Source organism: Triplophysa rosa, linkage group LG2, assembly GCF_024868665.1.
Source record: "Triplophysa rosa linkage group LG2, Trosa_1v2, whole genome shotgun sequence".
NCBI lineage: Eukaryota > Metazoa > Chordata > Actinopteri > Cypriniformes > Nemacheilidae > Triplophysa > Triplophysa rosa.
This window is the reverse complement of record NC_079891.1, coordinates 17,109,490-17,124,649: the sequence shown is the minus strand read 5'-3', so window position 1 is coordinate 17,124,649 and position 15,160 is coordinate 17,109,490. Positions and strand designations below refer to the sequence as shown.

The window sequence follows — 15,160 nt, the reverse complement described above, 5'->3', positions numbered from 1 at the left end:
TCAAATGTTCTGCTTCTCTAAGCTCCTCCCTACCGTGAGTCCAGTGTGCTCCGATTGGCCAACTGGCCCAATCAGTTGTGATTGGACTTTCTTCATACACTGCGTGTCAGAAACGAAACGCCCATTACCACAGTTCTTATCTCAGGAAGGTTTTTGTAAACAAAGACGCTGTGTGTAAAAATGGCATCAGTATTACCATATCGCATGTACACCATCTATCTTCATAAACCATTCAGACTATTGTTTTCTGTTGATCTTTTTTCGTCATAGCTGTGGGAGAGCAACAACGGCTCTATCCAAAAGTTGATCATTACTTTGATTATACAGAGAGGAGTAACTGAGCAAGTTAGCGAGAGCTTCCAAAGATAATGCACACACCTTTACATAATAAAATGATATAGTGCTGCAGTCCGTTTTTAAAATAATGACAAGCAAACCGTTTTGTTTGAAGGGGATCGTGACCACAGCTAAACTTTGCACACTTGACAAAACCATAATGTGAGACGCGTTAGCAAAGTGCTACCGTGACTAAATGATAAAGGGATACAGTTTGTACAATACTACGGCATGTAGAACGACAATAGTCTACAATAACTGCCACATTATTAGGTAAGAGTTGGATTATTAAAACTGTAACACTGTTAACTTATACGTTGTTTACCTGGAAACCTACAGCTGTACTAAATATACAACATGGATTAGCACAATTACTTTAACGTATATTGTAAGCACTCAATTTAACATGTACACATAACGTATTTATCATACTTACAGCTTGTGGTTCTGAGACGCTTGTTAGTCCAAATAAAGTTGGTATTGACTTATCTTTAAGGGTCTAGCGGCTGGCAAATCCCGCGTTGAACTCGCCAAAATTTGAGAAGCAGTCGTCGGTAAAATGACGAGCACATTACACAAGGTTGGAATTGTACTGCAGTGGTATCGTGGGAAAAAAATGTAACCACTGATCCTTCACATCGTCATCCTTTGGCAGCAAAAACAAAGTACATTTGCGTTCACAGCACAAAACACAGCGTCCCCTCGACATGTTGTATACGCAACACTACCTGAAGTGCTAGTGGGCAGGTCAGAGTGTTCCTGTTTCGCGGGAAGGCGGGGATTGTGCTGATGCGTTACACTGTGACGTATCGATGTTACACTCAAAAGATTCGAAAGCCTAACGATTTGTTTGGGCGGTTCGGAGTCGACTCCTTACTTTGGAAGCCAATATCTTAATTTATCATGGACTTTTTGGAATAACTACTTTGCAGATCGTCAAAATTGAAGGAAAGCTACGTTACACACTGAAATGCCGGTAATTTTATGAGATTCATGAAACCTGCTCTTTAAATATTTGGACTGGAAATAAGACCAAAATGTAAGAAAAGCATTTTTTGCAGCATGTTACATTTTCTCCCTATAAACTAGTTTGACTTGCCTTTGCGTGTGAAATGTGCTATGTGAATTAACTTGCCTTTACCTACGTTGGCATTTAACTAGCGGGGCTCGGGGCGGGGTTTAGTTTGTCACCTTTTTCACCCCTGACGAGTTTGCACCCCTGTTTGTGTTTAGCAAAACAAAAAAATGTATACAGGTTTGGAATAGGCTTGTTGCGATAGTCTGTGTCACCGGTGATACACGGTGTCCATACCGATTACATCACTTGTCCACCTGTCCATCTAACATAAATGTTTTTTTATTTTCATTTCTTATTTATTTTTTGCTTGATGTGTGCTGTGATTATTCGTTTTGTAAGGTCTGTGTTTAATATAAGCAAATGTCATTGTACTTTTTTATAGTTTTGTGTGTTTTATTAAGAAAGATATTGAACCCACCATTAATTCAAGCAAATGCCATTCCCGAATTGCCGCTATTTTAAAACTGAAAATAAAATGCATCATGCGCAGGGGTGCATCTTCGACCACCCCACAGCAAACCCCCCCAAACCCGGTGTCACTGGTACAACCGATATAAAGACAAAATTCTAACATATAATGCATATCTTAAAAGGGTAGTTCACTTAAAAATGAAAATTTTGTCATTTATTCACCCTCGTGTTGTTCAAAAAAAATGTTTGACTCTTTTGTTGAACACCAATGAACACACAATGAAAGTCAATAGGGCTTCAGTGTTGTTTGGTTGACAAACGTTCTTCAAAATATTCTGTTTTGGGTTCAGCAGCAGAAAGTAAGTCATACAGGTTTGGAATGACGTGAGGATGAGTAAATGATGAATTCTAATTCTGGGGCGAACTATTCCTTTAAGAAATAGATGTATTCCTTGTAGGGCTGGACGATATATCGATTTTTAAGATATATCGATATATTTTTTCAATGCGATGCGGGATTAGACCATATCGTTAATATCGATATGGGGTGTGTTCAACTTGAAGCGGCTCTGTGGTGTCTGACATGCGCCCGTGCCCATGCGCAGAGTGAGCAGAGCACTCTCGCTCTGCGCGCGAACCAGACGGACCCCGCACGCCCGCTCTACAAGTTTGCTTATGACAAGGAGGAAGCCGCAGTGCCAGTCCACACAGCAGAAGATGATCTGGGCCCGTATTCATGAAAAATCTTTGCGCAAAGAATTGCTCCTAGTGACAAAATTCTAAGAAAATTCGTAGAAATGTGGGCGTTTCCCTTTAAAATTATAGAAAATATCCTAGTAAAGAAAAAATGAATTCATAAAGCGTCTTAACCCTTAGAAGAGCTCTTAAGGTCAAAAATTTTAGGAGTAGCGAGGAGGACTTTTAAGAGACTTTAGAGACAGCAGAGAAAATGGACGAAACACGGAAAGTGAGAAGAAATGTGTTGCAATGCATGACCATTTCCATATTACTTTCAAGGTTGATCAGATTTTTTATTTTTAGTGTATTTTGTGCATGTGTCTGTGTGTTCAACTTTTGATTATCTTGGTTTTGGTTTTCTTGTATAGCTGCTTTGATGCAATGCAAATTGTAAAAGCGCTATAAAATAAAATGACATTGAATTGAATGACAGTGAGTTAATAAGACACAACACATTAGATCGTGCAGGGTTCATGTTTGTGACCGATCCTATTAGAGACACGCTAACATCTCCAAGACAGCGCAGAAATGTCATAGCGCCAAAAATATTAGAAATCACTACATTAACATATTTAGCAACTGGAGAAATGCAGCTATGCAGCAGAGATGATTTGGTTCTGTCACAATCTTCTATAGTGATCACACAAACAAATTCAGCACTTACAGAAACTTATTGTGTCATTGTTCATTTTCTATCAAATAAGTTGATATTAACAGCATGGTAAATAAAAAATAAAGATAAAGTGTGCGTGCGTGCGTGCGCGCAAAACGAAACGGCACAAAACGAAAACGTGATTGGCTGCTTTACTGTCACTCATGTGGCCTCTTGGACGAGCCAAAGAAAGCGGTGAAAAGGTCTGGCTACGCGAGACTACGTTGGAAGCTTCTTTTACCCGCAGCGTGCCTTACGAAAAAAAAGTTATTATAATTTTTGTTTACAATTTACGTGTTTTAAACAAGTGGTGTGCAGCTGTATGTTTTCAAATAGGGAAAAAAACCCTGTCATTGAATTTCTTTTCACAAGCCATTTTAATCAAGGTGATTGTGACATCTCACATGAGGCTTTGACTTGCTAGTAAACATTTATTCCACTTTGTAGAAAATATCGATATACATATCGGATATCGCCTTTCATCAAAAACATACAGAGATATGAATGTTGGTCAATATCGCCCAGCCCTAATTCCTTGCACAAAAAGCAAACCACAACGAGTAAATAATGAGATACTGTTTCAATTAGGGCTGTGCAAAAATATCGAAAACATGTAACTATCGTAATGTTTTTTTTTTCGATAGTGTATCGATAGTGATGCCTCTACTATCGATATTTTTTTTTTAAATCATGTCATATACAGTGGCTTGCAAAAGTATTCATCCCCCTTCATTTTATTCACATTTTGTTATGGTGCTGCGTTATCTTAAACTACTTTAAATGATTATTTTTACATTAATCTACACTCCATGCACAATAATGACAAAACAAAAAAACTGATTTTTGACAGCTTTGCAAATTTATTAAAAATAAAAAACAAAAATAAGTACATTGCATAAGTATTCACACCCTTAACTTAGAAAATGGTTAAAGCGCCTTTACAGACTCAAATCTTTTTGGGTATGATGTGAAAAGCTTTACACATCTGCATTTGGCAATTTTCTGTCATTCTTCTCCTCAGATCCTCCCAAACTCTGTCAGGTTGGATTGAGATCATCAGTAGACAAACATTTTCAGGTTTCTACAGAGAATGTTCAGTTGGGTTCAAGCCCAAGCACTAGCTGGGCCACTCAAGGACATAGACAGAGTTGTCCATAAGCCACTCTTGCATTGTTTTAGCTGTGTGCTTAAGATCATTGTCATGTTGGAGAATGAACCTTCTGCCCTGTCCGAGGTTCTGAATGTCCTGGGCTAGGTTTTCATGATCATTATCTCCGTATTTTGTGCCTTTGAGCTTTTCTTCTGACAAATTCCCCAGTCCCTGTAGCTGAAAAACACCCCACATCATGATGCTGTTTCCAACACACTGTTGAGATGGTATTGTCTGGAGAAAACCAGGCACTGCTCAACACCTGTACATGATGCATGAAACTGAGATTCATCAGGCCAGAGAATCTTGTTTCTGACAGTTTGAAAGATTCGTTGAAGTACGTTTTTGCATATTTCAAGTTTCCATGTGTCTTCACTGAGCAAAGGTTTGAGTCTGGCCATAAAGCCCAGATTGGTGGAGTGTTGCAGTGATGTTTGTCCTTCTGTAAGTTTCTCCCATCTCCATATATGATCATGGAGCTCATCCAGAGTTATCATCAGCTTCTTGGTCACCGCTCTAACTTAGACCCTTCCTCATCGATGGCTCAGTTTGGACAGGAGGTCAGCTCAAGTAAGAGATCTGGTGGTTCTAAACCTCTTTCACTGAGGATAAATGGAGGCTACATGCTTCTGTGAACCTTCAATACAGCAGATTTTTTTCAGAAGTCTTCCCCAGATCTGTGTCTTAATACAATCCTGTCTCAAAGCTCTACTGGCAGTTCTTTTGACCTCATGTCTTGGTTTTTACTTTGATTTGCATTTTCAGCTGTTGCACCCTTTATAGAGAGGTATATTTGCTTGTATATATATATATATATATATACAAGCAAAACTAATGCTTCTGAGCTAAATTTCAAGTGTCCCAGAAAAGGGTATGAATACTTATAAAATGAATAAAATGTTTTTTATTTTTAATAAATTTGCAAAGCTGTCAAAAATCAGTTTTTTGTTTTGGCATTATTGTGCATGGAGTGTAGATTAATGTAAAAAAAAAATCATTTAAAGTAGTTTAAGATAAGGCAGCAGCATAACAAAATGTGAATAAAATGAAGGGGGATGAATACTTTTGCAAGCCACTGTACATACGGCCAAAAGTAAGGAAGCGAGCATGGCGAAAAATATAAGAACGCTACAAGCTCTCAGAGCTGATGTGTAGGTGTGCTTTGGTTTTCAAAATAAGTCATGGAGTAATGAGTTATATCAAATAATGCTGTTTGTAGTCTTCACAAGTCATGACACAAGTCACTTGGCTACTGCAGTGCATTAGACAAAAAGTTTATTAAGAAAAGTAACAATGACATTTATTGTGCTTTCACGGATGTGACACCAGCACATTTACAGCACGGATGAACCAGGGGTTTTATACTGCTCATGTTCAGTGTTTTAACTGTAATGCACCACAACAGCCAAGTGACTTGCGTGAGCCACCTTATTCCCCTGTGCTGCCCACTTGAGGGGCGCAATCCACAGTTTGAGAACCCAAACCTCTGATCTAAATGTCCATGCATCACACATCATGGTCACTCTGCTGAGGTAAGGGATGTTTTTACACTTATCCTCACAGAAAACCCCCGGTGGTGCACAGCATGTTGTATTTCTAGCTCTACTTTTTACATTTTCTATTTAAAGTATTGCAATATATCGCAAATGTGTGTCGTATCGAAATACTTAAAAATATATTGTATCGTGACCCATCTATCGTGATATGTATCATATCGGGAGGCACTTGCCAATACACAGCCCTAGTTTCAATGTCATAAATGTATGTGTGATTAATTGTTTGTGAAGTCTTTTTTGCAAGCCTTTTTTGATACATTTCCTAATGGAAGGCTCACCTGAAAATAAAAATTGTCATCTACTTTCGGTATTTTTAATGTACTTGCCAAATTTTGCACTCTGTTGTTGGTACACTTTAACATGTGCAGGACAGTTTCTGCCACTAGAGGGTGCCCTTTGATTATAGATTTGTGTCAAGAGGCCTTTTTGTGGTTCTTATTGGCTGTTGTAAGTGAGAACGTTTTATTAAACTTTTTTAAACTGGACTTTGATGTTAACTGGGCTTTTATGAGCTATCTGAGTATATATGAGTATCTGCTGCTTTTGTGCAGTAGGTTTTGTAATGTTTATTAGATTGAGTGACATTTCTTCCCCATCCTTTTGCCAGGTTATATGCAAATCAGACGCTCCAACTGGGGATGTGCTGTTAGATGAGGCTCTGAAACACATAAAAGACACTCAGCCGCCTGAGACTGTGCAGAGCTGGGTTGAGTTACTCAGTGGTGAGTTCTGCACAAATCATTTCAGTTCCTCAATCTTGTAGTCTGAATACCTTAATACTACTCTGTCTTTAGAACAAACTCACTACTTTATTCTCTGTCTAATTTTCATTTTTGCCTAAAATATTGACGTATTATAAACACTTTAAGCGTAATGATTCTTAGATTAGATTAAAATGAGCATTTAATGCACTCAACATTAGTTGCCAAATATTCTCGTGCACATGGGAAAAATAAAGAATCTTAAGATGGATCCAGACCTGATTTCTGGTACATATTGCAGCTATGAGCTCAGTTGAAAGATGAACTCGTAATGGAAAACTAAAGGGTCAGAGGGTGAGATCAAAGAGTCTAAGAGTAGGAGCTGTCATTCTCATGGAGAAAGAGTATAAAAATCTGCTCAGAATTAGATCAGAGCCTTGAATTACTGCAGGTTTATGACTAGCAAATGCTCTGCCACAGCCTGCTTTCATCCTGAGATGTCTGTGCTTCTCCTCTATTTGAACACTGTCTTGAGGATCAAACTCTGTGGGAAATGCCAGTAGACTAGAGACTACAACATGGTTTCAGCATGAAAATTTTGATATTGATATTGACAATGATATTAATGGATAAAATGCTTTAATCTGCTGAAAACCCATTAAAACTATTAAAATGTAATTAGTACAATTTATCAAAAAAATTGAAGCATAGATTTCAGAAGAAGAAGTCATGTAGAGATCATTTGTTTACTTTGGTAATGTTCATAGTCTGTTTTGACATAAGATAACTCATAACACCTACAGTATCTAACCATTAAAGCAACACTTTGTAGTTTTTCAGCCTTAAAATAATGTCTCTAAAACTATTTCAGTGGGAGAACAACTCTTAACTGGATGAATTCTACTCTCGCCATATACAGGTGCTGGTCATGTAATTAGAATATCATCAAAAAGTTGATTTATTTCACTAATTCCATTCAAAAAGTGAAACTTGTATATTATATTCATTCATTACACACAGACTGATATATTTCAAATGTTTATTTCTTTTAATTTGATGATTATAACTGACAACTAATGAAAATCCCAAATTCAGTATCTCAGAAAATTAGAATATTACTTAAGACCAATACAAAGAAAGGATTTTTAGAAATCTTGGCCAACTGAAAAGTATGAACATGAAAAGTATGAGCATGTACGGCACTCAATACTTAGTTGGGGCTCCTTTTGCCTGAATTACTGCAGCAATGCGGCGTGGCATGGAGTGGATCAGTCTGTGGCACTGCTCAGGTGTTATGAGAGCCCAGGTTGCTCTGATAGTGGCCTTCAGCTCTTCTGCATTGTTGGGTCTGGCATATCGCATCTTCCTCTTCACAATACCCCATAGATTTTCTATGGGGTTAAGGTCAGGCGAGTTTGCTGGACAATTAAGAACAGGGATACCATGGTCCTTAAACCAGGTACTGGTAGCTTTGGCACTGTGTGCAGGTGCCAAGTCCTGTTGGAAAATGAAATCTGCATCTCCATAAAGTTGGTCAGCAGCAGGAAGCATCAGAAGCGTCTCGCCTGGGCTAAAGACAAAAAGGACTGGACTGCTGCTGAGTGGTCCAAAGTTATGTTCTCTGATGAAAGTAAATTTTGCATTTCCTTTGGAAATCAGGGTCCCAGAGTCTGGAGGAAGAGAGGAGAGGCACAGAATCCACGTTGCTTGAGGTCCAGTGTAAAGTTTCCACAGTCAGTGATGGTTTGGGGTGCCATGTCATCTGCTGGTGTTGGTCCACTGTGTTTTCTGAGGTCCAAGGTCAACGCAGCCGCAGACCAGGAAGTTTTAGAGCACGTCATGCTTCCTGCTGCTGACCAACTTTATGGAGATGCAGATTTCATTTTCCAACAGGACTTGGCACCTGCACACAGTGCCAAAGCTACCAGTACCTGGTTTAAGGACCACGGTATCCCTGTTCTTAATTGTCCAGCAAACTCGCCTGACCTTAACCCCATAGAAAATGTATGGGGTATTGTGAAGAGGAAGATGCGATATGCCAGACCCAACAATGCAGAAGAGCTGAAGGCCACTATCAGAGCAACCTGGGCTCTCATAACACCTGAGCAGTGCCACAGACTGATCGACTCCATGCCACGCCGCATTGCTGCAGTAATTCAGGCAAAAGGAGCCCCAACTAAGTATTGAGTGCTGTACATGCTCATACTTTTCATCTTCATACTTTTCAGTTGGCCAAGATTTCTAAAAATCCTTTCTTTGTATTGGTCTTAAGTAATATTCTAATTTTCTGAGATACTGAATTTGGGATTTTCATTAGTTGTCAGTTATAATCATCCAATTAAAAGAAATAAACATTTGAAATATATCAGTCTGTGTGTAATGAATGAATATAATATACAAGTTTCACTTTTTGAATGGAATTAGTGAAATAAATCAACTTTTTGATGATATTCTAATTATATGACCAGCACCTGTATATCGAAGATTGAAATCATGGTGAAATTAATGGTTGAAATTAAACTTTGATGCTTGTAATTTCATAGATGTAAAGGTTTAAGAAATGCCTCATGTAAATATCGTCAAGACATTGTGCAAGCAGGAGAAGTCCTTATTTTTTATATCTTAAACTGCTCTTGAGAGTCAAGTTCCACAAATATACAGGCCTTATGGGAGCTGTACCTCTTACACCCGACATTTTTACAGCTGCTGTGCTCATTTTTCAGTCAGTTGTTATTATTTTGTTGTATCTTTCTTAGTATTTTATGTTTTAGCAATAGCTTGTTGTCAAAAGAGATTATATAATAGCTTAAGAATGGATGGAGAGGAAACATTTAAAAAGAAACTGATCAGACTAAGGCTTACTCAGGGGTTACACGTCACGGTACAACAGTTTAATTTCTACCCTTGTCAAAAAATAATTATGATTATAAGCAGATATAAAGCAGTCTTTTTTTGTTTGCAGGGGAGACATGGAACCCACTAAAGCTTCATTATCAGCTGCGTAATGTCCGAGAGCGCCTGGCCAAGAACCTCGTGGAGAAGGGTGTCCTCACCACCGAGAAACAGAACTTTCTTCTCTTTGACATGACCACACACCCACTTACCAACAATAATATTAAACAGCGCCTTATTAAGAAGGTGCAAGAGGCTGTGTTGGACAAGTGGGTGAACGACCCTCACCGAATGGACAAGCGCGTTCTGGCCCTTATTTTCCTCGCCCATTCCTCTGACGTGCTAGAGAACGCGTTCGCACCGCTACTGGACGACCAGTACGATCTGGCCATGAAGAGAGTACGACAGCTGCTGGACCTTGAACCTGAGGGTGAAAGCTTGAAGACCAACACCAACGAGCTGCTGTGGGCTGTGGTGGCTGCCTTTACCAAATAAAGCCGGTTCAGTTCTGGTAAACGTGTAGCGTGAATATATGAACGATTGGACTGGTGAAAGCAGGTTGGAGAAATGGTGAGAACCCTAGTGTGTCAAACTGGACATTCCTTTTCTTGTAGATACTGTATCTCATGTTCTCTTCTTTCTGCAAGATTTATCGTTGAGTTTCTCTCTCTTTTTTTGAAAACACACAGGTTCTTTTCATTGTTTGTTCAGTTGAATGCAATCAGGTACAAACTCACCATAGACTGTTGAAAGGTGAAACTGATGCATCACTGGGCAAAATGTTTTTGCTATTTTCTTGCCTTGACATCGGGTTGGGTACCTAACGGATTTTACAATCAGATTTATTTTGCACTAATTTCTGTTTAGTCTTCAGTTTCATGTATAGTTAATTGGACTTCATTGTAATATGTGACAAAGCTGTGTCCACTTCCATTAAAGCAGTACCTGCATATGGTACAACTTACCAGATTTACTAAAAAATAAAGTACACTCAGTGTATCAAATATTTTAATTCAATCGTTTGTCTTGTCGTATTGATAATGCAGCTTGAAAAGAAACCAAAAAGGTCTAGATCCTATTCTGATGATAAAATGTGCAGTACATATAGGTGGCAAGTGACACAACTAAAACAAAGAAAGCAGCCTAGAGCGAGTTCAAACCGCATTGAGATCCAAACGCAGAGAAGAAACTGTAGACTATTGGGAAACCTGGATGGGATGGGACTTGACTGTTTACAAGCAAGGGGATTAGGTCGTTTATGTTTGAAGGTTAGAAAGGTATTCAAACGAAGAGCTTTTGCCGACCTGAATTCCATTTCTTCAAAATCATATAGATAACAGCACGTACGGATTCTGTCTTTCTGCCCTAAAAACTTTCTCTCTCTACCTCTCAGACATCACTCATTTATTCTCATGAGTTCTAAAACTATAACTTTTTCTTGTGTTATTAAGAGATTTAACTTAATGTACTTTAATGTGCCTGAGATTGGGTACAGAATGGGTTGCTCTCAAGGTGCAATATGTACTGCAGCTCTTCGTTATGTGGATGTCAATGAGGCTCGATACAGAAAGCATTGTCTCCATACCCTTTGTACAAAATGACAGATATGAAATAAATCCACATATATTTGATTTTTGCTTTTTGAAAATCTGTATGGCAGACGTTGTCATTTTTATTGATGATTTTATTTTCATCGATGAAATTTTTAATGTTTAAAGATATAATGACATTATATATGTTCTCCCAACTCTCAACAAACCTTGGACTGAAAGATCATAGCCTTTATAAATGTGATTTTTATATGTAACAGCAAATTCCATCATTTTCTTGGCTCAGTATATTTTTGATAGCATTTTATTATTATTAGAAACAGAAAGGTAGCTTATTTGGCATTAGATATGCAGGATGGACTTGCTGTTACTTCAAGTTTAATATGTGTGGAGTTTCTTGTACTTCTTACCACATGAGCAAACTCTTGTGTCATCATTTTGCCTGGCATGTAAAGCATGTCTTAATTTCAGTTTTACACTATGAAATCTTCTGTTCATTATCATATTCCAATGTATGTTTGTTTTTTATTCATTTTTATAGCAATAATTTAAGTAGACATGCTTATGTTTTGCTCTTTGTTTAATGATGGTAAATGCTTGCTTCAGTCGTTTATTGTATGTAACAATGGCTTGGGAAATCAATGTTTCAGGTGTCAGAAATGAAATAAAAGAAAATTCAAATCAAATGTGTAGCTTTAGAAATCACTATAAAGGGACCCCAATGTATATACTTTCTTACTACCATGAAATAAACTATGGTCTTGAAAGTCCCTCAGATCATCTGTTATTTATTTGATCAATAATGCATGAGATTCATTTTGTCGATATGGGTTTTTGCATAATTCACACTGAAACCCCTATAGGATCAAAAAGTTGTTTTTTATGCTACAGTTTTATGTAATTTCAAGTCCATCAAGGTTCTGGTATTTACAAACTTTTGGTACTTTTATTGCTTAAACCAGTCTTTCATTTGTACCTTCTCCCGTAGCAGCTGATGCTCGTTTACAAACACTATATAGGCTAGTGTAGTCTCTAATCTATTCTTATGCCTGGCCTGATGTGCTGTCTGGTGTCTGCAGGCATCTGCCCATCCAGCCAGCTGTTGTGCAAGATTGAATCACGTCTGCCTAGAGCCTATACACAATAACATCACAGCGTTAAAATTTCAGCTGAGCACAGCTCCCAACACTGAAAAATGCTCAGCCAAAGGATCGAATGTGAGCGTAACATCTTTCTTTCGTATGGTTGAAAAATGTTGTTCTGGCATTGTTAGATGTGACTCGGAGTTATGTAAAATTATTTGAAAAAAAAAAGTATTTGAAGTGCAAATTCGGTCGGGGCAATGTTGAGGATTACATGCGTGATGAATGGGGTGTGAATAAATAGACTTATTCAGTGAATAAACCTAATTTTCTGTAAAACAAAATACACTCCTCCCTATTTACAGAGATTATAATTAGTTTTTTTTACATTAAATCATGAAAATGGTATGATGTGATTTACACAGACTTTCAAAACTGAACGTTCATTGGTCATCTTTGTACACATAGATCAAGCATCAAATGTCAATGTTCTAAAAGCTTAATGGAGATGATAACTAAAAATGTGGAATGAAAAGGCCTGTTTTAAACTTTCGTTGGAACACAGTGAAGTAAACTGCAAAGAAATTACAAATGTAGACAACCCAGACATTGCTATTTATAGACTGTTACCAAACTAAGCAACAGGACATGAAGTGCGGTTGTCGCGATTAAGAGGTCAGTTGCAACACTGACAAAAGTCGGAGATTCCGTGAAATAAGTAATAAATCTTATCTGCACTTCAGTGGTTTCTTTGGTGAAGTGACTAGAAAAGGAAGCATGTGTGGAGTTGAGTTTGCTAGAATCCAGGTGACATCTCCTGGAACATTTTTGAAGAAAGTGGAATAGGAAAGCTTGTTGAAATCAAAGCCAAACTGATTTTCCAGCATGATAAAGATGAAAAGCACACAAGATTGAGCAATCCATGTACTCAGATGGGTGAATGCTTTCTGTTCTGTTCAATTTATTGTTAGTCAAAAAGGTTCAAATTTGGAAATGTAACAAAAAATATTTAGGGAGTGGAAAGGCTGTGTATCTATTTTTAGCATACACACTTCAGCATGAATATCTATTACTTTTCAACATTTTACTTGATTTATAATTTATCTGTCAAATTCCAGAACTGCTCCCTTACTTGACAGGGTGAGTCATTGGCTGTCCAGCCGTCTACGAGTGCAACATTGTCTTCAAAGTTAATTTTGCTTCTCCTGAAATAATAAATGACCTAAAGGCACATATGCGCCTCCAAAATGAAAACCACCTGGGACTAGGAATGCCTATGCCTCATTGCTTCTATAGACTCTTGCGCTTGAAAAGTAAAATGTTGGCAAAAAAACGTATTAAATCCCTAAGATATCTGTGGAAAATATCAAAAGTGAGTGAGGAAAAGTGTACGCATAATCAGTTAAATAAGTGACATCACGTACAGGATGGTGAAATCAAGGGAAGCTACAGTAAAGCGTCCAAATCAACAAAGACTTCAAAAGTCCTTTTGAAGACTTATGTTGCTAAAATAGAAATCCTTACAATTACAATCATGTTTGTGCACAGTTATGTTTGAGAGGAAATGAAAAGTGCAGGATGCTACAGGCGGTTCTTGTTTCGAGACATTTTTCTTGTATCTTTTGATACAAACGCTTGCAGCATTTAATCACAGCTATGAAACAAGTATTAACAACACATACATGACACAGCTCATCACAAAGTACTTTGTTTTTAAATGTTCAGGATCTTGGCATGGTCATAACATTTGAACGGGAATTAGATAGCTAAAGGCAGGACCAGTCTGGTCCAAAAGCAGTATAGGAGTCAAGCTTAGGCTTTTATCATCTGATTTAAAATGCCCAGACAAACTTCAGGTGGGGATTTGAGAAGATAATGGTTCATAGTTAAACTCAAGAGAGATGAAATAGGCCTATATGAGAATTAAAAACAACTTTTATTATTGTTCTGAAAACAAATAAGAGAAAAATATTTTTTTAAAGATCAATGTACACAAAACTATTTAACAACTGCGTTGTGTTTATAGTCTGTGATTACAGTACCTAATTAAACAGAAGTATATTAAACGGCAGCACTGAGACTCCTCCCACTGGTTACGTCATTCTTCGCGGCGAATAGCGTGCATGTGTGAAACCTACCCATAGATTTTGCTGTAACCTTTGTGATAGAGTTGTCAAACTTGACCAGAAGAGAAGCTGTTTTGCCGTAATTTTCGTTTTTTCCTTTGTTGTGATGTTTTTTCAAGATAAACAACTGAATTGCTGACTGGTGGTCAGACCTGTGGTTCGCAACGGATTTTATTCATATGGATTAAAACTTCTTCAAGTGTTGTTGAAAATAGAGTGCGCTTAGTCACAATTCTCGGTAAGTTTTCGTTTGTTATGGTTTCAATTGAACTAATCTGGGCGAACTTCTCCGCATGGAAAAGGCTTTTGTGAAGTAAATGTATGCAACAAGACATAAATGTCGACTAACAGAGATTTTCACCGGTTAAATGTTTATTTATTACCAAAGAAGCGCAAATTCACATTCCACGAAACTATTATAACGACTTTTTCTTTACCGTTACCTTAGTAATAATTCATTAAAGCATGTGAAACGGTACCAAGTTGTGGGTCTAGATGTTTAAATTGTATTTGTGTTATTGCCCTTTTTGTTAATTGCGTTTCTGCCTCCATTCTAAATTCTTATCATACACAATTAAGCTGAGATTATAACCACACCAACCCCCCTAAAACGCGAACTAATATACACATGGCAGTACACTGTGAAAACTTTGATGTCGTCGTGTACTTCACGTGTTTTCATTCATTTATTTTAAGTGTGAATGTTATGTCTGACGTTTGTACAGTGTTTTTTTTACGCATTGCTGAGCGCGGTCATGTGTGCGCGCTACCGTTTGATCTTATATGTTCAGCCGTCGGAAGTATTCACTTGTGTGAGTAATTCCCCTCCCTTTGTTTGTTTCTGTTTCTGCTGAGGTGAGGTGAGAGAATGACACGCTGTTGTCGGTG

At 37.8% G+C, this 15,160-nt stretch overlaps 1 protein-coding gene across 1 annotated transcript in view; it reads left to right on the top strand.

Annotated features, from left to right (window-relative positions):
- golph3a (golgi phosphoprotein 3a) overlaps positions 1-11,830 on the top strand; it is a 28,341-nt gene extending 16,511 nt beyond the window's left edge. The window contains exons 3-4 of the mRNA XM_057358306.1: positions 6,529-6,643; positions 9,585-11,830. Coding sequence (XP_057214289.1) covers positions 6,529-6,643; positions 9,585-10,009 — 540 coding nt within the window. The 3' untranslated portion in view covers positions 10,010-11,830. The remainder of the gene's footprint in view (positions 1-6,528; positions 6,644-9,584) is intronic.
- Positions 11,831-15,160: the final 3,330 nt, after the last annotated feature.